General features: G+C 46.3%; 1 protein-coding gene across 1 annotated transcript in view; it reads right to left on the minus strand.

The window, feature by feature from the left end:
- Nucleotides 1–1966: 1966 nt before the first annotated feature.
- SAPCD1 (suppressor APC domain containing 1) overlaps nucleotides 1967–27657 on the minus strand; it is a 225074-nt gene continuing 199383 nt past the window's right edge. Inside the window, exons 5-6 of the mRNA XM_086924650.1 lie at nucleotides 23788–23907; nucleotides 1967–2269 (exon numbers count right to left, since the gene is read on the minus strand). Coding sequence (XP_086780776.1) covers nucleotides 2147–2269; nucleotides 23788–23907 — 243 coding nt within the window. The 3' untranslated portion in view covers nucleotides 1967–2146. The remainder of the gene's footprint in view (nucleotides 2270–23787; nucleotides 23908–27657) is intronic.

Consider the following 27657-nt stretch of genomic DNA (forward strand, 5'->3'; position numbering starts at 1 on the left):
CAAAGTATTCTGGGCCGCGTAGCTCATCCCAGCATATTTGTTGCTGTAGCTGCCAATCAAAAAAACCTTTTCAAATTTTAAATAAATTACAACTCAACAATAGTGGCTAATATAATACCTTGGTGCTACATACCAGTGTAACTTAAAAGCAATGTAGTAACAGGTTCAAAAATAAAGCAACTTAACTGTACTTTGCAATCCTTAGAAGTATGACAAGTCGAATACTGCACACTGGGAACCGTCCTGTGATCTGACGGCTTCAATCAGATCTCTAGAAGAGTTGCTCTATGTATCAGCTCCTTGTTTATATTTATCTATCATATGCACAGCGCTCTGATACCCTTGGGTCATGTTCGCGCTTTACAAAACACCAAAAATAAATAAAACAAAATAAATGTTATCTTATCTATGTTATTGCTTCATAAGATAGATCTTTTGCAGCCTTTTGATATGTGAACTTATTTAGCACCAAAGTGACATGTAGTCAGTAGCTTGCCATAAACGCATATCATTGCGTAGGACAGTGTCCGTAAAGGTCAGTCAGCCATCGTATGGAACGCAGAGTGGGATTCCACTGTGCACCATAAAATGCTGCTTGGAGAGTGGGGTCCATAAATACAGTAACCACTGGGGTTTGCTTAGCACCAGGAGACGTCTCCTGTTGTACTTGCCTCAATAAATCTACCACCATGGCAGCCATGATGGATTGGGAGTCACTGTGAGATTCCTCTGCAGTCTGTTCAATGACTTGGCGTGGCGGCCATTACAGTTTGATTTATAGATTGAGAGAGTAGATGTTAAGGACTGAAGAAATCATCAATTTGTAAAATGATTATATTCTAGATTGAAACAGTTTCCGCACTGCCACGCCCCTGCTGGGAGCAGGATTCACTGCTAAGGTCTCTCTTCACAATAAAACATTGTAGCCACATGAGGTGCAACTGAAGACGCCACGTACTGAGCACTTGTTTTTCCTTACACCTTGAAAAACAATCCTTTAGGGCATCAAGTAGAGATGTTTGTCACTGTAGTGCCCAGGAAATAATGGATACACTATGGCTCAATGGGTTGAACAGTCTTTGAAGGCAGCAGGAAGTGATGTGACTGCAGCTCCTAGGTGACAGAGGAACCAATGTGACTGAAATGGTTGAAACTCCTTTGGAGGCACCAGGAAGTGATGTATCTTGGATGCCTAGATGTAGGCAGGTTTCATCTGATTAAGTGTTTTAATCAATTATTTGACAAGCACAGGAAGTGACATCAATGTGGCTGATGGGTAAAAGTGGATTCTATTCGGCTCCAAGGGATGAAGAAACCATTCAAGCCAGAAGTAGCCGATGTTACGCTGGTATCTCGGTGCAGGCCGCCTTTGTGTGGGTCAAAGTTTTGACCAATGCCTCAGAGGCGGGAGCAAGCGATGCCACTGTAGTTCCTAAATAACTGCTGTTTGAAGGGTTGACAATTTGCTTCAAGGCGATAGGAAGGAACACGCCTGTAGCTAGTAGGTTAGCAAAGTCTACACTGTTAATAGTGATAAGGGATCCGGTTGAGACTGTTGGAAGGATTATCCTGCGGCTCCTACACGAAAGAGATTTCCATAAGCACAGGCTCAATAATCCATTGGAAACCGTGGAAGTGAAGTCACTGTGGCTGCTCACAGGTCTCAACCCCTTGGAGCATGCAGGAAGTTATGTTCCCATTGCTTCTGAATGAAGATTTCCATGAGCTCACACAGATAAACAATTCCTTGGTAGTCACAGGAAGTGATGTCATAAAGACACCTCGTCGGTCTAACAATTCATTGATGAATACAATAAATGAGGTCACAGTGGCTTCGAGTTGGGGGCTGCATAGCTCCATGAAGATTATAACAAATTATATCACAGTAGCTCCTCCTGTGGAAAGAAGGGGGTAACAATCCTTGGAAGCTGCAGGAAGTGATGTCACAGTGGCTCGTTGAGCATGAAATGTTACATTTTTCTCCGCAGAGGGTTTAAAAATCCTTTGGACAGTTCCTCCTTGGAGACAGCATTTGGTAAAGTCAAAGTGGCTCTGCAGACTTTTTAACAATCCCATGACAGCTGCAGGAAGTGATGTCACTTTCCATTAGAGGAGGCGGTAGCAGGAAGTGACGTCACAGTGTCTGTTAGATGAAGGTGGCCCCCTTGTGGCTGGAGGGTCTGTAAGCCCGTTTTTCCTGGAGCTGCTTGCACAGAGCTGCTTTCTCCATTTCCAGCTGAGCTATCCGTTCGCTCTTCTCCGTCACTTCCTGCCCGTGGGAACAAAGAGAAGAGGAAGAGGCGGATGAGTTAAAGAAGGATAACCTGGCCTCTGCAGACAGTACGATCACATGAATGAAGATCACTGGTCAGGGTAACATAACGTGTACAAAATCATAATACCGAAAACAAAACATGCTATCATAATCTAATATACGTAGCAGTAAGCTGTATTCATTGTTGGGGAAAATGAGTGGTCACCCTAACTTTTTGTGGACTGAAGCTGCTGGTTTTTAAACTCTCCACACAGAGGTTCAGTCTCCACGGGACGAGCTCTAACCAATAAAAAGATGGTAACATTGGGCAACCTCCAATTGGAATATTTACCTTTCCAATAAGCCTATAGTATATGGTGCAGGAAATTCACCCATGCCCTGGATGTGAATGTCACCTGTGGACTGCAGCATCTATTGTGCCAGTCACAAGGCCTACTAGGGAAACACGGTTTGAGGCCTACACATCTAGAGGGACGGCTGCAGCTTTTAAACATTCAGACAGACCTGTCAAAGTAACCTTTTTGAGGAACCTACTTACGTCACCCCTAAGTACACTTTACAGCCCATATGGTAGTGTGTCCTAGAATTTAGAAGTGGGACTTGTCAGTATGCAAGGTTGACATGCCCCTACTGCGACTAGTCTGCAATGTATACGTGCTGTGGCTTGTTCTATAAGAAAAGCAAAATTACAGTTAAAGAACTATTTTTGTAACTTTGGCATAGAAAAATCTACTAAGTCCTCTCAATCACTGTTTTTCTTATTTAGTAAAAATCCAACCCATGGTAAATTTGGATTTAGAAAAGCACAAGAAAAGTGAGACAGGAAGAGCTTGAAAAGGTCATCAACCACCAACTTACAGAACACCTAGAGAGAAATAACCTGCTGGACACCTCCCAAACCGGCTTCAGCACCAACTATAGCACCAAGACCGCCCTGACCGCTGCCACCAATGACATCAGCAACCTCCTCGATCGGGGAGAGAAAGAAGCTATGAGCAGCGTTCGATACTGTATCCCACCACACCCTTATCAAGAGACTCTGCCACATTGGGATCCAGGGAGATGCCCTCAAATGGTTTGCATCCCTTCTCAAAGGACGAACCCAGAGAATCTGCCTTCCACCCTTCACTTCAGAATCGAAGAGCATCATCTGCTGTGTCCCAGAAGGCTCACCCCTCAGCCCCACCCTGTTCAACACCCTGACGAACATCATCATAACCTACAGCCTTAACATCATATTCTACACAGATGGCACCCAGCTCACCCTCTCACTCCCAGCAGCCCCTTGGACTGCTAGGAACAACTTCCACAACTGCATGACGAGCCTCACCGACTGGATGAAGATCAACTGCCTGAAGCTCAACACGGACACGACGGAGGTGCTGATTTTTGGAAACAATACTTCCCTGTGAAACGACACCTGGTTTCCTTTTAAACTCGGACCCACAGCGACAGACTCCACCTGCAACCTCGACATCATCGTGGACAGCAAACTCACCATGAAACCCCAGATCAAGGCAGTCACGTCTGCCTGCTTCCACACCCTTCGCCTGCTCTGAAAGGTCTTCAGATGGCTCCTCGTCAACACCAGGAAGCTGTCACTCATGCCCTAGTCACCTGCTGACTGGACTACGGCTAAGCACTATACACAGGATTCACCATCAACCATAAAGTTATATATCGGGCAGCACTCATTAATGTACGTTCCCTTCCTTGCCACAGTTTACACATCAGGGAATGCATCCTCGGCCAGGACTTAGACATACTTTTTGTCACGGAAACCTGGGGGGACGATGCTTCAGGTCCCGATTTTTGTCAGGCAATCCCGGAAGGATATAGTGTGGCGAGGCAAGATAGAACAACTGGAAGAGGGGGCGGTATAGCCATTATTTATAAGGATACATACCGCTCCAGACTTGACCTCATCCAGAGCCCAGATTGCGAATCTGCAACATTCACTATTAATCTCAACCACAAGCAAGCCCTTAAAGGGATTCTCCTGTATAGACCCCCAGGCACACGGAACAAATTTCTAGCCACTCTTTCCGATTTTAATGTTCATATTATAGGATCCCCAGACTATTTAATTCTGGGTGATTTTAATTTTCCCCTTGAAGATCAGGAGAACAATGATACTGCGCAGCTTATTGATGATCTACAAACCTTGGGACTACAGCAACTAGTGAAGGGCCCAACACATCAAGCCGGACATACGTTGGATGGTTTATTTACTAACAACCCCGACATCATGATGGTGGATGTTCTGCCATTAGCATGGTCTGACCACAAAGCTATCATCTTCACCATAAAATCACGTGCCCCCAACCCCCCTCAACGTAGACCAAGAAGTAGGATAGGAATTAGGCCATGGAAAAACGCAGATATTCCACGGTTCATGGATATTCTGACCTCCTCCCCACTCACAGGTTGCAATAGCCCGGATGTATTAACAGCCCAGTTCCAAGACTGCATCCAGAATGCGGCTAATCAGGTGGCCCCGGAGAAATTTATTTTCTCTAACAGAACCTCTCCTTCTGCAAAATGGTTTACTGAGGAGCTTAGGCTACATCGACAACATTGTAGGAACTTGGAGAGGCGGTGGCGCAAGCAGTATTGCCCCGTAGCAAAGCAATCCTATAAAGATGCACTTGCAATTTATAAAAAGGCCATCGCTGCGCAAAAAAGTGTTTTCTTTTCTACTCAAATTGAGACCGCTCATAATTCAGCCAGAGAGCTGTTTTCGGTGGTAAACACTTTGTCCAACCCCCCTTCAGGACCTGGGATTGAACCCTCACAAACATTATGTGACTCCTTGGCTATGTTCTTTTCCACTAAGGTTGCGGACATTTATTCATCCTTTACCGTAAACCCTAGAGGAGAGAACAGGGAGACAAGCCATCAAGCTAACGGTGGATATGCCACCTTCCCCTCCTTTCAGCCAGTTACTATTGACAAGGTTAGCAGGCTCATTGCCACCACCAAGGCAGGCTCCCCGCTTGACCCCTGTCCCCCGATGGTGATGAACGCCATAAATGAGGCAATTTCTTCCCCTCTCACGGATATATGCAATGCCATGTTCCAAACTGGCATATATCCAGATGGCTGGAAGAACGCGGTTATAAAACCTCTGCTAAAAAAACCATCTTTGGACCCTGCAGTCTCGGCCAATTACAGACCAATTGCGGGTCTTCCTTTCCCGGCAAAAGTCTGTGAAGCTTTAATGAACCATCAACTCTCTGAGTTCGTCGACTCTCATAATCTTTTAGACGATACTCAGTTTGGGTTCAGAAAGGGCCATGGGACTGAGACTGCACTTATAAAAGCATCTGATGAAATTAGATCCATCATGGACCAAGGAGGAGCAGCAGTCCTTATACTTTTGGACCTGTCCGCGGCCTTCGACACGGTCGATCATGCAATCTTGATCGACCGTGTCACAGCCCTAGGGATTGTCGACGTGGCAAGAGACCTTATTTCATCTTTTTTGAACAATCGCACGCAGACAGTGAGGTTGGGCAATTTTTACTCTCCTGTCTTCGCAATCCCATGTGGGGTCCCCCAGGGCTCCTCGCTAAGTCCGACGCTGTTTAATATCTATGTAGCGGACTTAGCGAGGGTAATAAAAACTCATGGGTTGCGTCTGACGTCTTACGCAGACGACACCCAACTAGTCCTGGCAGTGCACAAAGATGGTCCAGTTGTGGCAGCAAAATTTCAAGAAGCAATGCTGGTCGTTTGCGCTTGGATGTCAACAAATTGTCTGAAACTTAATTCAGATAAGACCGAGGTCATGACCTTTGGCAGCCTATCCCCGGAATGGTCACCCATATGGTGGCCCAGCCAGATGGGTCCCCCGCCTGTTCCAGTTACCAAGGTCAGAAACCTGGGAGTCATTTTTGACAGTAAACTGGTTTTCAATCATCATGTAAACAAGGTAGTATCATCTGCCTTTTATGTCCTGAAGAAAATAAGGAAACTCATGCCCTATCTCCCAGTATCAGCAGGGAAAACCCTCATTACAACTCTGGTATTCTCGAAGATGGACTATGGGAATGCCCTCTTTCTGAATACTCAAAAACAAGTCCTAATGAAACTTCAGTCTATACAGAATGCGGCAGCCAGAATTCTGCTTGGTATCCCCCGACGCCATCCGACAACCACAGCAATTCGACAGCTTCATTGGCTAAAAGTGGAAAACCGCATCAAATTTAAGGCATTATGTATTGCCTACAAAGCCATACATAATACAGGACCCAGGTTTCTGAGAGAGGCCTTTAAACTGTACACCCCAAAAAGACAGCTTAGATCTGCAAATATATGCATGCTCCCAGTCCCTCGAACTAAAACAGTGACCTGGGGAGATAGGCGCTTCATGGTAGCTACACCCAAGCTATGGAACACCATCCCTCTCATCATTAAAACCGCCCCCAACTTGGTAGGTTTCCGTAAGCTCCTTAAAACATGGCTATTCGACCAGTAAGCCGGTGTGTATCTGGTCCTTATCTGATTAACCACATGCGCCGAGACACCCACGGGTAATTGTCGCGCAATAAAAATCTCAAATAAAATAAAATAAAATAAAACTCCTAAAGAGATTCCAGACGATACAGAACGCAGCTGCCAGACTCATCCTCGACATCCTCAAATGGACCCACATCACCCCCCAACTCAAGAACCTCCACTGGCACCCCATCAGAAAAGATGCTAATTCAAGATGCTGATACACATCCTACAAGGACTTACATGACCAAGGACCAGCATACATCAACCACCGTCTGAACTTCCACCAACCCTCCAGACACCGGCACTCCACCTCCCTCACCCTCGCTCACAAGCCCCGCAAACGCCGAAGCAACAGTGGAGGATGTTCCTTCTCTTACCTCACCACAAAGTCTTGGAATGACCTTCCCCTGCACCTCTCAACATCACCCTCACTCCCTGAATTCAGAAAGGACCTGGCTTTATGACTGATCCCATCAAGAACACTGCACCTGGATACCCACATAGGTGATAAGCGGAGCTCTACATGTCCGAGTTGATTTATTGATTGACTTTTAGAAAGTTCTACATTTCCTGACTGAATCTAGGCTTATTAGCATTAGCAGGTCAGCTTCTGCCTCCCTTCCAATGCTTCACCCCCTTAGGAGGTAAGACACTGGTCACAGAGCAGAGACAATGGCTTAAGCTTTTTGGCCAGATGGCGTGCTCCTCACAGTTTCCCAGGAAGGGGTATTTGGAATGATCTAAGAGCTTAATTAAGTTGAAATGGACCCATCTGAGACCTGCACATTCATAGTTAAAGAATAAGTGAGTCCTAGGAAAGAGGGGCCTACACTATAGGCATTCTGACTCCATTCACTGTGGGAGGGGAGTTGGTCCCAGAACCAGTTTGCTGTGGCAGGTGAGAGGGGACTGCTCATTACAATGGACACACGCCTGGGTGACCCATCAGCTTCCTCCAGGGGCAGAACAGTTTAGTCATATTGGAATGGTGCACTTTTGGATAGATTGCAGCAAGGCAAAAAGGATTTTGAGAAAAGGGGGGAAGATTTACCCGTGGTCAATTTTTACTCATTGGTCAAGTAGTGTACAGGAGCCATACCCACCCACAGGCTAGTGTACTGAAGAAAAGTAGTCTTTGAACTACAGCTCCTTAGAACACATCTGTCTTGCGAAAATACAACGCATGCAAGGGACAAGCCTGTCTGTTGCATGTGTGGAGCCCTGAAAGACTGGATCTGCTCCCCCTTGTACCCAGGACTAGGCAGAGGACTCTAAGGGTCAGTTGACAGACTTCTTGTAAGTCTAAAGAAACCAGTAGTTGCAAGAGGCCTTTTCCTGGTATGGCAAGTGGAATAGTGGCATGTGGACTCTGACAGAAAAGTGCTGGTTGTCTCTGTTGGAGTGGGTCCTGGACTCCAAGTGCTGTCCCTCAGGTCCTGGGAGCCTTAGAAGAGACCAAACTACTTCAAAAAGAAGAAAAGTTGGGAATATTTTAAACCTTTGGAGGACCAGGACTAACCATTTAAGGCTATTTGCCCAAAGCATGATCTCGGCAGGCAAGAAAATCAGGTTCGTCCCGTTCAGAGCTTTTTTACTGCTAGAAAGAAGAATTAATTGGATACCTTTGGCTAAGATGTCTGGCTTTGGTGCATCCTGCCGAGCTACAGCGTTCAGTCTTGTCCCGCTGGTGATTTTTAAACTCCCAAAAACTGAGACTATGACAGAACATAGAAACTTTGACTAGACGAAGAGAAAAAAAAGTATACGGCTGGTGAGAGGACATCGGCAGGCGTGAAATTTGCCTTTCCGAGTTTTCACTGCCAAAACCAATGGCTTTAGAAGAACCTCGTCCAAATGGTATCTGACCTTGAGAGGGCTTTGTCGGATACAGGCTTTAATCTTTCCCAGCTGGAGGAGATTAACTTCCATAAAAGATAACCCTGGGCGTAGTGTGCGTAGTGGGGCTACGTGGAGGTCCACTGAGTTGCAAACAAACTCAACTCCGCTATGCCACCCACCTCCACCCCCCATTATGCAAAGTAATTAAACATTATTAAAAAAATTATTTATAACCACTTACCCAGCATGAAGCGTGCCCGGGCTACCCTTCTCCTCTTCTTCACCGTCGCGCTAATCCTTGTGAAAACTGTGCGGGCACGTGCACATGCGCAGTTTTCACAAGGATTACCGATAGGGCAAAGAAGAGGAGAAGGGCAGCCCGGGAACGCCGCATGCCAGGTAACTGGTTTTAAATTTATTTTTTATTAATGTTTAATTTCTTTTTATAATGGGGGGTGGAGGCGGGCCAACTCAGCTCCGCTGCGGAGAGATTTGCCTTCTCCGCAGAACACGGAGAAGGCAAATCTCCACATACTCGGCGGGCCGAGCGGAGGTCTCCGCCCAGGGTTCATAAAAGAGACACATTCAGAAAGTAAAATCTTTTATTGGGTCGACCCGCTAGGCATAGCCAGCATCCATGGCACCATGGTCAGCCTCAACTTGTGCCTAGGCCCCTGTGAAATGCTTCCTTTTCGCTATACTGTTTCTTGGTGATTTATAACCTAAAAAAATTAAATTTCATATCTCTCATTTCCCTGATTGATTTTTAATCAGCTTCGTGCCAATTTTCTTATTACATTTTTCTTGTTTTTAAGACATTTATTGTGGGATTTGTATTGTGTTGTGACCGTTGAATTGATTTGGTACTGCTAAATACTTTATACATATTTAGCCAGTTTAGCCTAACTGTTCTGTACCAGAGCTACCACCACTGAGCTACTACCATGACTGAGCCCAGGTTTATTTAGTGAATTTATGTTTGATCTGACATGATTTTGGACTTATTACTCTGGAAGGACTCACATCCCCCTGAAACCAATAACCAATTTTCAAACAATTGTCAGAATGATGTCACATAATTTGTGGCATGATCTTTTGGGAGCAGCATAGGTCTATAGCAAATCGTAGTGTGTCATGAATACTAGTTATTTATCTTGCCTCAACTTGTTTACGAGCCCTTGTATGTGGACGGTAGGAAGGACAAAAAAAATGTTGTATTTTGCAGGATATTCACAGCAAGGATACAGAATCAGCAAAGAGTGCATGTTGGAAAATGGCCCTCTCTGCAGGGTCAACCCAAACTTCTTGCCTTCCTCCTCCTTTGCTGACTTTCTTTTTTTGGCTTTAGGACTCTGTGCACCTTACCACTGCCGACCAGTGAGTGAATGTGCTTCTCCCCTAATCATGGTAACATTGGTGTGTATACAATTGGCATATTTAGTTTACTTGTAAGTCCCTTGCAAAGTGCTATACCATATACCCAGGGCCTGTAACCTAAATGTTACTAGTGGGCTTGCTGCACCGACTGTGCCACCCACACAAGTAGCCTTTCAAACCAGTCTCAGGCCTGCCATTTCAGGGCATGCGTGTGCAGCTGACTGCCACTTCGACTTGGCATTTAACACTACTTGCCAAGCCTTAAACCCTCCTTTTATTACACATGTCACCCCTAGGGTAGGCCCTAGATAGCCCTTAGGGCAGGGTGCTCTGTAAGTAATAGGTAGGACATGTACTATTCAGTGTTGTATGTCCTAGTAGTGCCATACACCCACATTTGTTTTTTACTACTGTGAGGCCTACTCCTCTCATTGGGAATTTCTTAAAATATTGTTAAGCTGTAATTCATGATCAGAAAGAAGTAGCTGCATCATGTTTTATATCTTTGGAATAGTAATGATAAATTGTATTTAATGGTAAAGTTGGATTTTACATGGCTATTTTAGAAATGCCAATTTTAGAAAGTGGGCATTTCCCTGCTCTTAATGCACTGTGTGCCTACTGTCTCCAATACACGTCTGAAGTGGGTGACAGATGCACTTTGTGCATTCCCTCAAGACAGTCACAAACATAGGAAAAGTAGGTGTGACAAAGATCTGCATTCTGATAGATCTTCCTGGGCAGGAAGAGAGGGGGAAGCTGACACTTACACCTGAATAGGCAGTGTCCTGTTTCCCACACAAAGGGCTGATTGATAGTCTGGAGCCAAGACTGGGAAGAAGGCATGTGTGCACTTCAAAGACCCTTCTTTGAAGTCACCCCCACTTCAAATGCACAACTGGGTATAAGTACTGGGGCTCTGACCATATCAAGAAAGACACTACTGGACGTGTAACTGAAGCTATGCCAACAGAACTGCTGTGCTGCCTAAAGGGCTCAACTACTGCTGATCTGGAAGCCTGTGTTTTCTGTTTATTGCCCTGGTGCCTGCTACTCTCTAACTTTGCTGAAATAAACCTGTACTCTGCCCTTTCTCTAGGTTTGCTACTAGGGCTTGTTGGCTTGCCTCCAGTTGCTTGAGACACAGTGATATTAAAGTCTCTATCCCTGCTCCTGTTTCACTGGAAGTGGACCCAGATACTTGCAACAAAGACATTGATGCATCTCCTGTCTGCATGTGGTAGAAGTGATGCATCAACCTGGGTACAGGAGTAAAATCTGTGCATTGCTCTAGGAACTAACGCAGCGCCTCGAAAGCCTGATGCATCGGAACTGGGCATCACTGTTGTAGCAGTTCGGAGAGATCAACACATCCCTAGACTCAGTAGAGAAACCCAGGGTATCACTCTACAGAACCAACGCATCTTGGCCAGGCGTCACCCCTGCATGGAGAAGAATTAACACGTCCTTGAACTGCTGGATCAACATCGATGCATCTCCCAATGCATCTCGCTGTTGCGACCAGGAAAGGCACTTTGTTCACTGGTTGGGTCCGGTAGCCGGCTGGCGCTCCATCATGGTTGGTTTGAACTTAGAATTTGCCCCCGCCCAGCAAGACCTCAAGTAACCTCTAAAGCGCTATTTGCTTCCAAGTGCTATTGTTCACTTAGTCTTTTGTAATACAGTATCTCAACTTCTATACATTTGTCGTTTTTGGTCTCGTTTTGTTCAGAATATAAGAAACGCGTTACCTACCTGTAACAGCAGTTATGCAGTATTGGTGTCTTTCATAGATTCACATGCCTGAATCATTCCCCGTCGTCGAGACGGGAGCCTCCGGTACATAGAAAAGTAATGTCCTATAGACATACATAGAGAAAAAATAGGCCTAAGGGCCTCACCTTAGTAGCCTATCCTTGTCCTTATGTAAAAAGGACCAAACTCTTAGAGCCAGCCAATCAGCTATCACCTCCCTCTAGAACCTTCCTGACAGGAGCCTCAGTCTCTCAGATTTTCGTACGCACCAAGCTAGGTAGGCGTAATACAGTTAGAGAGAAACGTGAGTCCTTCCAGGGGAGGCGGGAGGGTTGCATGTGAATCTATGAAAGACACCAATACTGGATAACTGCTGTTACAGGTAAGTAACGCGTTTCTTATCCAGTATTAGGGGGGTCTTTCATAGATTCACATGCCTGAATCAGAGTAGTTAGCAATACATTATGCACATTTCTGATGTAATCATGCTATATAGTCATTTCAGATAATACACATATTACCATGCGACTTTGAAACATTAGCATACATCAATATAGCAAGAGATGTGCATACCAGGATGGCGGGATGTTGGAAGGCTCACCTCACTGGAATAGATGGCGAAGCACTGCCTGGCCCACTGCTGCATCCTTCATAAGTTCAGCATCCAGGCAGTAGTGTCTGGAGAAGGTGTGCGGTGACTTCCACGTCGCCGCTCTACATATGTCCAAAATCGGCACTCCAGCGAACAGCGCTGCTGATGTGGACATCGCTCTGGTGGAATGCGTTTTAACATTAGCACTCAAAGGCCGTCCGGCCCTGTCATGGCAGAATGCTATCGCTGAGGAGGTCCACCTTGAGATGCTCTGTTTCGTTAGAGGCATACCCATCCTTGGCCTACTGTAGGCCACAAATAGCTGTGATGACTTCCTGCAGCTCTTTGTTTTGTCTATGTAAACCTTTAGACACCTTTTGAGGTCCAAGGAGTGTAGCATCCTTTCTGCTGCGGTGGTAGGGTGTGCAAAGAAGGAACGTAGAATCATCAGTTCATTAAGGTGAACGTCTGAAGGCACTTTCGGTATGAACTTGGGATTTGTCCTCAGCACCACCCTGTCCTGTTTGAACTGCCTGAAGGGTTCCTGAATAGATAGAGCCTGTAGCTTGCTGACTCTCCTGGCAGATGTTAGAGCGAGCAGCAGAGCCGTCTTCCATGAGATGTACTTGATGGATGCTCGATGAACGGGCTCAAAAGGGTGCTTCATGAGTTGGTTGAGGACTAAATTGAGGTGCCATGCCGGTGGGACCCTTCTAGGTCTTGGGAAGGATCTATATAGTCCCTTTAGGAACTGCTTGATGAGTCTATTGGACCAAAGGGACGGTCCCTTGTAGGACCTGGTGAATCGTGAAATGGCCGCCAAATGCACCTTTATGGATGCGTGCGTCAATCCTGACTGTGCCAAGTGCAGTAGATATGGCAATATCTGTTCGGGTGTGATATGGAGTGGTCTCAGGTCTTTCTCTAAACACCATATGCAGAATAGTTTCCATTTTAGAGAGTATGTTTTGTTGGTACTGTCCGCTCTTGCTTTTGCCAGCACGTCCCTGCATTCCTGCGGGATGTTTAGATGACAGAACTCTCTGTGCTCAGGAGCCAGGCCGGTAACCTGAGCGATTGCAGGTTCGGGTGTTGCACCTGCCCGTTGGACATTGTCAGCAGGTTTGGGTGCCGCTTCAGACGAATCGGTGTCCTGATGGAGAGGCGATGAAGATCCGAGAACCAGTGCTGCCTCGGCCAGAACGGGGCAATTAGGATCAGGGTACAAGGCTCCGCCTTCATCTTCCTGAGAACCCTGGGAATCATCAGAAATGGTGGAAAAGCGTACGCAAATACGCTGAACCAACCGATGGAAAAAGCATTTCCGAGTGACCTTGGTTGGGGACGCCAGCTTGCGTAGTTTGGGCATTTGGCGTTCTCCTTGGTGGCAAACAGGTCGATTCCTGGGGCCCCCTATTCTGAGAATATGTGATCCAGCGTACCCTTGTCGAGCTCCCATTCGTGGGAGAGGGATTTCTGTCTGCTTAGGGCGTCGGCAATGGTGTTGTCCTTGCCCGGGACATAGTCCGCCCTGAGCGTGATCCCATGGAGTACAAGCCAGTTCCAGATCTTTTGCGACTCGCGTGATAGAGTGAGCGAACGCGTTCCTCCCTGTTTGTTGAGATAGTGCATCGTCGTGGTGTTGTCCGTTCTGACGAGTGCTAGATACACAGCCCTTAGTTCCCGAAGATTGATATGGAGTTGCTTCTCCTGAATTGTCCATTTGCCGCTTATTTGGAGATCCTGGAGGACAGCTCCCCAGCCTTCCAGGGGTGCATCCGTGGTGATCACCAGAGGTGCTGCTGGAAGTAGGAATGGCAGTCCTATAGACAAATTCCTGTGATTTCTCCACCATTCCAGGCTCTTGGATATTTGCGGTGTTATCTTCACAATGTCCTCGAAAGAACCTGTACTCTGTGTCATTGGTTCGTGAGGGCTTCTTGCAATCCTGAGTCTGCAGTGAGGGATGAGGAGTATACAAGAAGACATCATTCCTAGGAGTGATTTGTAGGTTCGAACTCTTAGGGACTTCCTTGATGCCACAGCCGTGGCCAGAGATATTATCCTGTTTTTCCTGTCCTTTGAAGGAAATGCCCTTGCGCATTCCGTGTTCAAGGTCGCCCCGAGGAAGGTGATGTTTCTTGTTGGGGTCATGCAGGATTTCTCGTGATTGAGAGTCAATCCTAGCTGCTGAAAGAGATTGGTGCAGGTGTTGGAGGATTTGGTCGCGCCTGCAGCTGAAGGTGCCTTTACCAGCCAGTCGTCGAGGTAGGGGAAGACTTGGTGACCCATTTGACGTAGGAAAGCTGCCACAGGTGAAAGGCACTTGGTGAAAATCCGCTGTGCCGATTTGAGGCCCAACGGTAGGACTTTGAATTGGTAGTGCTGCGCTGCCACCTCGAATCTCAGGAATTTTCTGTGCCCCTTGAGAATCGGGATGTGGTAGTAGGCATCCTGGAGATCCAAAGATGTCATAAAATCTCCTTTTTCCAGTATGCCTAGTATTTCTTGGATCGTCACCATCCTGAACGACTGACTCTTCAGGAAAGAGTTTAGTGCCCTGAGGTCCAGTATGGGCCTCCACTCTTTCTCCTTCTCGCGTATAAGAAAGAAGCGGGAATAGAATCCTTTCCCTCTTTGAGACGAATGAACTCGCTCGATCGCTCCTTTCTTCAACATCGCAGATATTTCCTGGAGCAGCAGGCGTAGATGTTTGTGCGGAAGCCTGCGGGGAGGGGTTGCTCCAGCCAACTGGCGGAACCTTGTCATTGCGATATCCATCACGCAGTCTATAGTTTCTGACGCCGATTCTTCACCATCTAGCAGAATCCTCTTTGGATGAATCTGGCAATTCCGACAGGTATGGGGCTATGTGTGCCCACAATTGTCTATGATAGCGTCCCAAGAGCGCTAGGGCGTTCGCGGCCTTTACCATCGTTGCCAACATTGAGGAAAACCTGTTCCCAATGTTGTCCACTCTTTTTCCCCCTTATCAGGAGGAAGCGACAAAGGGGCCGAAGGATTCCTGGAGTTCTTCTGGGTCGCCTATGTCACTACGGAGTCCGGCTTAGGATATCCTGTTAAACACGCCGGTGCTGTATCTGGCGCCCTATACCCCTTCTGACTATAGGTAATCGATAATCGTTAATGACCTTAATGCTTTCTTGAGAGGTTCTATGAAGTCATACAAGAAGCAGTCCTGTTCTTGAGAGGCCATTGAGATCTTAAAACGTTGAGCAGCCTTCTCTACCACCTTATAAGAGATTCCAGAATTGTCGGAATTTCCCTCGTCGACGAGCCAGTCGACGAGATCGCAGTCATAGACTATGCCGTCGTAGACGAGCAGTCATAGACGAGGCCGTCGTAGACGACGCCATAGACGAGCCATCTTAGATGAGGCCATCATAGACGAGGCCATCATAGACGAGGCCATCATAGACGAGGCCATCATAGACGAGGCCACCATAGACTAGGCCACCATAGACTAGGCCACCATAGACTAGGCCACCATAGACTAGGCCATCATAGACTAGGCCAACATAGACCAGGCCATCATAGACGAGGCCATCATAGACGAGGCCATCATAGACGAGGCCATCATAGACGAGGCCATCATAGACGAGGCCATCATAGACGAGGCCATCATAGACGAGGTCATCATAGACAAGGCCATTGTAGACTAGGGCCTCGTCGACGCCGTAGACAGGCCGTCGTAGCCGAGCAGTCATAGACGAGGTCGACGATGGCGATGCCGTCGTAGACGAGCCATTGAAGACGAGCCCTCGTAGATGAATCCATCGTAGACCAGGCCATCGTAGACGAGGCCATCGTAGACAGGCCGTCGTAGACGAGCAGTCATAGACGAGCCATCGTAGATAAGCCATCGTAGATGAGGCCATCGTAGACAAGCCATCGTAGATGACGCCATAGTAGACAAGCCATCGTAGATGAGGCCCTCATAGACGAGCAGTCATAGACGAGGCCGTCGTCGACGCTCTCATCGTCGACGAGCCATCGTCGACGAGCCGTCGTAGACGAGCCATCGTAGACGAGCCACCGTAGACGAGGCCATCGTAGACGAGGCCATCATAGACGAGGCCATCATAGATGAGGCCATCATAGATGAGGCCATCGTCGACGCCATAGACGAGGCCGTCGTAGACGAGGCCGTTGTCGACGAGGCCGTCGTCGACGAGCCATCGTAGACGAGCCGTCGTAGACGAGCCATCGTAGACGAGCCGTCGTAGACGAGCCATCGTAGACGAGCCGTCGTAGACGAGCCATCGTAGACGAGCCATTGTAGATGAGCCGTTGTAGACGAGCCATCGTAGACGAGCCATTGTAGATGAGCAAACGTAGACAAGACCATCGTAGACGAGGCCATCGTAGACGAGGTTGGCTACTTAGTCTTTACCTCAGACGGTATAGAAGACGCCCTTCTGAAGGGTCCTATGACCAGAGGAGGTGATTTTGACGGCTCAGAAGTCGTCTTTTTTACATGATTTTTCTCCAAAAGCCAGTCCTTTACTCTCCTTTTCCACAGAGTGAGGAGATTTTGAAGGACTGTGCCCAGAAGACCCATGAGTGGTCTTTTTGAGGGCCTTCTCAGGACGTTCCCCTGAGGAATGAGTCTGAGGAGATTCTCTTCTCTTTTGAGGTCTCCTAGACGTTGAGGACAACGCCTCATCTCGGTCACTGGAGAAAATAAAAACCTCCTTTCTGGTCTTAGTGTCTCAAAAGCTTACTTGAGAAAGTGCGACAGACTTTCAGTCCTTGGCCTGCGGTATAGACAGTAAATGCAGTCGGTGTGAGGATCAGAGCAGAGCAACCTCTTCCTTACCAGACCTTCTTTAAAGAATGTATTTGAAGATAATCCATAGTAGAAAAGAATCCTTGACAACAAAGTCATTTAATGAAGTGAAAAAACACAGAATCTGAGCAGAGCTCAGAGGAGACTCCCTTAGCACAACGTGCGGTAGAAAATCTGAGAGACTGAGGCTCCTGTCAGGAAGGTTCTAGAGGGAGGTGATAGCTGATTGCTGGCTCTAAGAGTTTGGTCCTTTTTACATAAGGACAAGGATAGGCTACTAAGGTGAGGCCCTTAGGCCTATTTTTTCTCTATGTATGTCTATAGGACATTACTTTTCTATGTACCGGAGGCTCCCGTCTCGACGACGGGGAATGATTCAGGCATGTGAATCTATGAAAGACACCCCTAATACTGGATAATAATCTATTTTTCTAAACCTGGGTGGACTCTGTTTGTGGTGTATTCATTGTGGTACTGTGAGTGTGTTGCACAAATACTTTACAGATTGCCTCTTTATATAAAACTGACTGCTCTGTCCCCAGTTACCAAAGGGTGAGCACGGGCTAACTGTTAGCGTGTACTCAGCTTACCCGGACTAGATTGGTGGCTCCTGTCTGGCCTGGGCGAATACCTCAGTCACCCAGGAATCCCAGTACTAACTGTGGCACACTGAAACAACAAACAGGTAGAGCTGGCTGCAGCACCCCCTTCATCAGCCTACATTTTCAAGTGGTCTAGAGCTTCATCAACTACTGGTCCAGTTCCTATCTGGCTAAGCGTCAAACCTTGCATTTTCACTGGAGTTTTCTTGTGAATCTGACTGTCAGAGTGTGGCAGAGAATGAAGTTGTGTGATGTGGAGGAGGTGGAAATGAATTGTCACTGCAGTGGCCATCGCTGCGGGGCTAGCAGGGACATGTAGTGGCCAATCAGAGTACGACATGGTTGAGGCCTTGGGGTGTCTCACAAACAGCAGCATGTGGCTATGGTGAGGACTAAGCCAATTCATACTTAATGGAAATCCGCTATAAGATGCACAGTGGAAGAAAATCCATAATTCCTTAACGCATAGAACATTTGTGTGATCACAATAGGAAACAATATTCAATATGTTTTGCCAAACATTAATGCACCATCATCCCTAAAGCATTTCCACATTCTTAAACACATAAAATGAATTACATCAAAGAAATATCTTTCCATCATCATTACATTAACCATTCCCAGGAAAAAGTGAACAGCATTAGATAACTTTTGAACCCTCCTGAGGCACAGCCGGGAGTAGCAAGGAAAACTGAGCATAACTTTGTTTTAAAACTGAAAAATTTCACTCTGCTTTTAAAATCACTCACCTTCCCTGTCACATCACTGCAGTGTGCAGGCACCCTTTCCTGCTGAAAAAAAAACTTATTGTCACTTATTTACTTGTTTTTTTAAAGCACTCACTCGCTCATTAGGACCCCTGGACCTGTCCTCTGAGCATAGCGCACAGCTGATTGAAGGCTGATTGCCGACCCAAACCTCCAAACATTTGCCGCCGCCATCGCCGGCGAGCCGCGTGACCACGCCCACTTTGAGGCCACGCCCACCACCACTCCAGCCTCTTGATAAACATGTGCTTTCACCGTACGCGCAGCGGACGGGCGCAGCGGGCGCGCCTAAGGCAAGCCCGTCTGCGCCCGTCATTGCCAAGTCATCGCCTCTCGCCAGTCCCCCTGGCCTTATTCCATCAACACCCCTTCATTACAACAGGGAGCAATTACTTGCCTGGAACCCCGGACGGTCCTGCACAAACATTACAGGTACGCCTGGTCTCACTTGCCTCCAATGTCAAAATTGTGATTTTACTACCACTAACCCCTACACCATTCGACAGCTACTAGAACCTGTCAATACCAACCCCATTACGTTTCTCCATCTCAACGTTAGGTCACTACCTAAACACCACCTTGAGGTCAATACCCTCATTCTGGACGAAAATCCTGACATTCTCTTCCTCTGTGAAACCTGGCTACGGGATGGCACCTCTGCCATACCCAACCTTACACTTCCAGACGACTACCTTATGTCAACCATCAATAGGGATGGAAGAGGAGGTGGCATCGCCATCATCTATAAGAAGTTGTTCTCTTGCTCTTTCGTCAAGGAAGAACTGCCCGACTGTGAAAACGCCCACTTTAAAATCACTATAAATGCGAACTTCACTGTGTCGGGCCTTTACATCTATCGCCCACCTGGCCCCGCTTCAAAATTTATTGAGGCTCTCCTTGAGACAGCAACCTCTCTCATAACAAAAAACTCAAACTTTACCATCGTAGGCGATCTCAACCTGCACTTTGACCTGCTTAACGACACTACGATCAAAAATCTTCTTGCTGATCTTTCCGCACTGCAACTCAACTCTCTTATTCTTACTCCAACGCACCTAGCTGGTCACATTTTAGACCCAGTATTCACAAACATGGAGAAACTTGCATCAGATATACCCGTTCCGATGGCATGGACAGATCACTACCTCATAAAATTGTCCATACTAGTCAATAAAAGCAGGCACAAAACAGCATCGACCCGTGGTCTAAAAAGACCATGGCATAAACTGTCCCACAGTGACCTTCATACCACCCTTGGAGAATTCCAACATGACACCAATTCTGACATCAACGCTAACGACAGCGCGTTTCATGATTGGATCGCGGGAGGGCTAGATGCCCTCATTCCAGCAAAATGGTCGATAGGACGCAACTCCCCATCTAACCCTTGGTATAATGACACCCTCAAAAGCATGCGCAAAGACTGCAAAAGAGCGGAGCGCCTTTGGAGAAGGGACTATAACAACGAAGATAAATCCAACTATCTACTAAAACAAAAAACGTACCACAAAGCCATCCGTGCTGCGCGAACTACCTTCTATGCTGACAAAATTGAATCTAGTCCCACCCCTGCCAAGGAAGTTTTTAAACTTGTTCAAGAACTTCAGAGCGGCAAATCCCCCCTCCCTAATATCTCCTCCGCACAACAATGCGAAGATCTTGCTAGGTTCTTTGTCGACAAGGTACAGAAAATATATACTTCTTTTCCTCAGCATTCCCCGAGCCCTACCAATAGCCTTTCTCCTCCTTCTAACTATTCTACCTTGACTCACATCCCGGAAATTTCCGATGATAACCTCATGAAACTTTGCCAAAAAGTTAAATCTGGTGCACCGGCTGACCCCATGCGCCCGGCTCAATTCGTAGAATCTCTCAACTTCTTTTTACCCCCACTTACCTCTATGCTGAACCTCTCCTTTACCTCAGCGAGCCTACCATCCGCCTGGAAACAAGCGTGGGTTTCACCCATCATCAAAAAACCCACCCTCGATCCATCGAAACCGGAGAATTTTCGACCAATCTCCCTGCTTCCATGGCTGTCTAAGCTCGCTGAGGCACATGTGAACAGCACTCTATCTCAGCACTTGGTCAATAATAACATCCTGGACCCATCCCAAAATGGGTTCAGACCAGGCCATAGTACTGAGTCTGCTCTTCTGGCCACCACAGAGCACCTTCGAACGATTTTAGATGCCGGTCAAAGTGCTGCGCTGATTCTTCTCGACCTCAGCGCGGCCTTTGATACGGTATCTCATGACATCCTCCTCTATCGTTTGGAAACATTTGGAGTGTCTGGCCATGCTTTGGAGTGGTTCCGATCTTTTCTCAAAGACAGATCCTTTCGGGTCTCTGCTCCCCCCTTTCTATCCAAACCCCACCCTATTGCACAGGGAGTTCCGCAGGGCTCTGCGTTGAGCCCATCCCTCTTTAATCTTTACGTCAAGCCTTTGGCGGCAGTGGCCAAAGAGTGGGGCCTGACATTAGTGTCGTACGCCGACGACACTCAGCTGGCCATCGCACTTACAGAAGCCCCTTCCATTTCATCCTCCAGTTTCAAAAACGGCCTTTCCGCGGTTGCTCAATGGATGACAAATAACTGTCTACAGCTTAATACTGGCAAAACAGAGGTGTTACTCCTTGGCAAAAACACCAGCCTCTGGAATGAGCACTGGTGGCCGTCCTCCCTAGGCACCATCCCATCTCTCAAACCCCTAGTGAAAAACCTAGGAGTCTGGATGGATGCCTCACTCAATTTTCAGGCCCACACCAAAAAAGTTGCTGGCACCTGTATCGGCCTGCTGAGGAGTCTTAGCCACATACTAGGCTTCTTCGATGCCAAGACTCGCCAACTTATCATTCAAGCTACCATCCTTTCGCGTCTAGACTACGCCAATGTTCTCCTTCTTGGCGCCAACAAAAGTGAGGTAGCACGATTCCAACGCGTGCAAAACTCTGCGGCTAGAACTCTAGTCGGCCTCCCCCGCAGATGTTCAGCCAGAGCGACCATACAAAAATTACACTGGCTACCCGTCGACTCCAGAATTAAGTGCAAGGCCCTTATCATGTCCTTCAAAATCATCAAACTGGATACCCCCCCACTGCTTCGACCACTCCTCACCCCCTACGCGCCGTCACGTAACCTGAGATCCTCAAACCAAAATCTCCTATGCGTTCCACGCATAAAACTCTGCCGCATGGGCGGCCGCTCTTTTAGGTTCCTTGGAGCTAAACTTTGGAACAGTCTGCCACAATACATCCGCTCCATAGAAAGCCTACCGGCGTTCCGGAAAGCAATTAAAACGTACCTATTCCCTCTCCCCTAATTTCCTCCCACCTTTCCCGCTCAGGCCAGGTTTCTGTGGTTCCTAGCGCCGGGACGCCTCATTGCTGGGGCAGCTGTTTGCGCTCTACCAAAACAATAGAATAGAATAGAATAGAATAGCAGGAAGGCTTTGACTTATTCATCATCCAACATTACCTTGTCCATCACTGTGACGTGGGCATCCCAGAAATACATTTGGTAAGGTTGCATACCACTCCATGGTACAATTAGAGGCTCAACTTTCCACGATGCACAATTTCTTCTTCCCGCTATTACCTCTACTACTGTCTGGCTCAAAGCACCAGTAAATAAATAACTTTCTGACTGATATCCTTCTGGTCCTATAATATTTCATAGAATCTGGATTTTTTTTCAATTACTTACATGCACCACAATGCTCATGATGAAAATGTCAAGGTTTTGTATTGACTGATTTAGCAGGTATACTTCTCATGTGTTCTCCGACTCAGGGCTATTTCAACGGCATATCTTATTCTTAAGCCAGCCACATCCTACTACTCTCCAGACATACCCTCCTCCAGGTCCCTCAACGGAATTTCAGGTATACCTTCTTCCTGGCCAATGACATCACACTGGACTACAGCTATGCCCTCCTCTCATTGAAGAGATTCTCAACAGACTCAGGATAGGTACTCCTCCCAGACAACAACATTTCTTCCTGAAAGCTAATATAATCCCACAGAGCTGTAAGTTCCTTCCAGCAGTATCCTGTGGGAACATCGGGCCCGATTCACAGAATTCACTTAAGACAAAATCCTACACTTACTACTTTTGGTATTCACAGAATGCACTTACTACTTTTGGTATTCACAGAATGGATTTACGACTACTAATTTTACATCCGCACTCGGGCCGGAAATTCCGGCCCGGAGGCGGAGCTTGCGGCCCAGAGGCGGAGCATTCCGGCTCAGAGGTGGGGATTTAGCCATGGCTGAAATCTCCACCTCTGGGCTGGAAGCTCTGCCTCCAAGCTGGAAGCAACGCCTCCGGGCTGCAAGCCCCGCCTCTAAGCCAGAAGCTCCGCCTTCGGGCCAGAATTTCCGGCCCGAGTGCGGACGTAAAGTCAGTAGTCGTAAATCCATTCTGTGGATACCAAAAGTAGTAAGTGCATTCTGTGAATACCAAAAGTAGTAAGTTTAGGAAGTTACGGCCAGATTCATCACTGAGTAGTTTTGCGAGTCTGAAATAGCGATTAATAAGGAATCGCTATTCCAGACTCGCAAAACGGGATTCATGTAGGATTCGCAATATTTTTTGCAAGTCCTACAGATTCCTTATTTGCGATTAGCTAATTGCTAATCGCAAATAAGGAATAACTCCCTATTCATTCCTATGCGTGGGGAGTCATTCCTTATTTGCGAATAGCAATTAGCTAATCGCAAATGAGATTGCGATTTCAAGGGTGCAGGGGTGTCCAAAGGACACCCTGTAACACCCCTGAAAAGAAAAATTACACAGATGTTACACACACACATGTCCAAAGGACATGTGTGTGTGTAACATGCAACTTAGAAAAATGCTTTTAAAAGCATTTTTCTAAGTTTTCGCTATTTACCACGAGGTTTGACCTCGCGGTAAATAGCGGCCCAAAATTGCGAATTCGCAATTTTTAAATGTTTCAAGAATAGCATTTAAGGAATCTCTAATAGAGATTCCTTAAATGCTATTCCTCGCAAATTTGAGAGTCCTTAAATAGCGAATTTTGCATTTGGGATGATGAATCCCAAATGCAAAAATTGCACTCGCAAAGGGCCAGATTCTCAGAATCTGGCTCTTTGCGAGCACAATTATGCTTGATGAATCAGGCTGTTAGTTCTGTGAATCTGGCCCATCTTCTCAAAGGCCTGGTATACCCTCTTTCTCCCATCTAATCACATTCTAGGCTCTCAATCATGCTGTTTTACTGATGGTGCATCCACTGTACCTTCATGAGCATGTGGTTCCGCTCCCACAGAGTACCCAGGGTCTCTGGATGGACGCGAGTCCCTGGCGATGCAGAAGAGCTGAAGCCATTGACCAGCGGATGGTGTGAAGGGTCTTCAACCTGCAAGAGGAATACACAAAGCTCATACATAGTAAAACAATGTGGTCACTTAAACAAATCTAAAATACAACATATCCTTTTATGTGGCACAGGTGAAACACAAATTAGGCAGTGTTTAATTTGAGCTGTTGGATGTAGGTGGGGCTGCCTGCCATTGAGTTTTGGAGATCAACACTTATTTTCCTCAATCAACTGTTCCTAGAACAAGAACGAGAAAAACACAAAACTGAGGAAGAAGAGAAAGACAGAAAAGCAGTGACAAAGTCAGAAAGAAGGGATGAAAAAGAACCTGCTTGAGTGAAATAAAAAGGCATGGTGTCTCTGGTGGTGGAAGAAAGAGGCAAGAGGCTGAATCAAGACTACAAAGTCTTAATATTTGGCATTTCCACCTTCAATAGCAACGGACAGGGCTTCAGAGCAAAACTTTGGGCCCCAACACAATGGTTTATTTTTTTTTGTACTAAATCTAGAACAAATATTAGCAAAACGAATAGGTCAGGCCATGAAAAAATGATGCAACTGGTATTTTTTAACGTTTTATTAGCAGTATAAGCAGTACTTCATTTGAGCCGGTGGTTTACGGTCTTCAGAACCGGCACACAATTGTCATCACCACACTTATGACACTCTGCCACATGGTGGCACTGTTCATTCAATTTAGGGATGAGGAGAATAGTGGTTGTTTATGAATACAATATACATTAAAAAATACTAATACCCGCTTCCCAGCCTTAACCTTAGTTCTTTAAAAAATACTAATACCTGCTTCCCACCCATAACCTTAGTTCTAGGGACCTGGAAGAATCTGAACTGTCGCACTTGCAGGCGAGAGAGATGGTTAGTAGTTGTTTTGGTACCATCATCGGCAGCAATGGCGGGGCAAAGGATGGTGCAAGCTGAAGTGGCCTCCTGGTCAGGGTTCTGGCACTTATTATTTTACAAATTAAGCACTGATTACAAGCATATGTTATAAAATTAAAAAGGAGAAAATAATGAATCCTAAATGTGCTAGCAATATGCTTTCAATAAAAAAATATATATATTACATATCATTTTAATAGAACAGTATGGGTGCTTAGATATGTATAGACTCCATTTTTAGTTTTATTGCAGAATCCGGAAAAAAATATCCAGCGGCACACCAGAGGATGGCACAATAGACTTTTATTGTGCACAATAAAAGTCTATTGTGCCGTCCTCTGGTGTGCCGCTGGTTCTTTTCTGGATTCTCCGGAAATCATCACACTTTGAAAAATGTATGTATATATATATATATATATATCTTCACCATAACAATTATCACCACTTTCTGTTGGATTGCTCGTCTCTGAGCCTCATCTAGAATGATGGACTATATTGTATCATTTATAAAAACAAGCAAGAATATGTAGCTGGATTAAATAACAGTACTTGACGAAGCTAACTTGCGAAACGCGTCTGTCAGGGGTGAAGGGGGGTTTGGAAAATAAATAAACTTTGAGAACATCTTCACATCGGAGTGCTTGCCGTATATATATATAGCTTTAGCTTTAGGACTAACATATAGTCCGCGGGGAGACTTTGATTACGCTACAACTAAGATAGACATGTTCAAATATGTGCGAAAATTAAAACTACGCAAATACCATGCCACACGCACAGCAGTGGACTCCAACACAACGATTGGGACTCATGACGCCGCTTTTGCCCACATTGCACCCAGTGGTTCTAGCGAAGCAGTCACATTAGGAGCAGCCTTAACGCAAGAACTCTTGGAACTCCAGGAGGAGGAGTTCCCTTCTCACACAGAGAGTCAGACAGCCCTGAGAGGTGAACCTTTTCCTGCACTATGTCCGACACCTTTTAAACTCAAATCTAAATTTTACCCTCTGATGATCAAAGACAATGTGGACATATTTCATGATCGTGTCACCACACAACTGAAGGAATTGCAGATTAAAAATGCTCATGCAACTAAACGCTACAACTACAGGGACAGTGAATACCACAAACTCATAAAGAAGCTCAAGGCAAATAAACATTTGATGGCAAGACAATCTGATAAAGGTGGCAACGTGGTCTTATGGCCACGTAAGATGTATGGAAGAAGCCCTTAAACAGCTCAACGACAGGCACTGTTACAGGCGTATCACTATGCAGGATGCTCTTAAAGCTAGGAATGAAATCTATTCTAAACTGTCTGCCTGGAGGAGCAAGGGCTTGCTGACCATGGATGAATATAAATTTCTAAAAAAGGACTATCCAGTTACTCCTGTAAATTATTTCATCCCTAAAGTGCACAAGAACTATCAGCAGCCACCAGGCAGGCCCATCATCTCTGCATGCAACAGCCTGTTGGAAAACATGAGCAAGTACATCGACTTCTTCCTACAAGACTTTGTAAAAGGCTTGCCTTCCTTTATCCTTGACACAAGTGACCTACTCAGGAGACTCATCGATTTCAGATGGAATTCTAATTATATTCTGGTGTCCATGGACGTTACTTCATTATACACCAGCATATTCCATCAAGATGGACTGAAAGCTACCCAACATTTTCTTGGGAAGAGAGAAGCCTGCTTCCAGGAACATTCGAAAATGTTGTTGGATATGATCTCCATATGTCTAGAAAACAATGTCTTCCTATTTGCTAAACAGCTATTTTTACAGACCAGGGGTGTGGCAATGGGGGCCTGCTTCTCCCCCAGCTACGCCTGTTTGCACATGGGGTACTGGGAGGAGCAGGTCCTTATGACGGAACATACTGCCAACATGAACACCAAAGTGAAACTCTGGTTAAGGTATATTGATGATCTGTTCTTTGTTTGGGATGGTACTGAGAGTGAGGTGAGGGAGTTTATACAATAACTGAATGTCAATAACCTCAATATTCAGTTCACTAGTAGCCTTAGTACTCAGTCCATTATGTTCCTGGATGTGGAAATCTTTGTCCAGGACGGTAGCCTTCATACCAAACTGTATCGTAAGCCCACAGCGGGGAACACACTGCTGCACGCTGGCCGTCATCATCCAGCACACCTGATACGGAGTATCCCCTATGGGGAGATGCTCCGGATCAGGAGAATTTGCAGCAGTGAAGAGGAATGCCGGCTGGCACAATCCCACGGTAGGGCTCGTTTCCTTCAAAGGGGCTACAAACCAGAAATCATATATAGTGCTGCACAGAGGGCCAACAAAATGGACAGGTCAGCACTCCTGGGCTCAGGAGTTGAACGACAGCAGCCTCCCACTAATAGACCTTGTGAGGAGACTAGATTGATTATTGGATACAGCAACCAACATAAAAGTATCCATATAATTATCAAGGACAATTGGTCCCTAATATCTAGTGATCCTGTCATTGGCCCTACAATGCCCAAATACCCTAGCATTACCTATCGTAAAGCCCGGTCGATGCAAGACAGCTTGGTTTCAAGTAGCCCAGAGGTGATCACAGGATCATGGCTAGATGATAGCAAGGGATTACTGAAGTGTTTTACCTGCAAAGCATGCAAACACGGTATCAGCAAGTCTGAGATTAGTACCCCACTTTCCCCGTTTCCAATCAAAATCAAGCAAAAACTAAACTGCAAATCTGAATTTGCAGTTTATGTTTTAGAATGCCCGTGTGGGCTTAGATATGTGGGCAGCACTAGGCCACAAGTCCACAAGCGAATTCTACAACATCTGCGTGCTATCACCAATGCAGATACGACATATCCAGTAGCCAGGCATTTTGAGAAAACCCACAGGAAAGATGCCTCCTTGTTG

Source organism: Lissotriton vulgaris, chromosome 5, assembly GCF_964263255.1.
Source record: "Lissotriton vulgaris chromosome 5, aLisVul1.2, whole genome shotgun sequence".
Lineage (NCBI taxonomy): Eukaryota > Metazoa > Chordata > Amphibia > Caudata > Salamandridae > Lissotriton > Lissotriton vulgaris.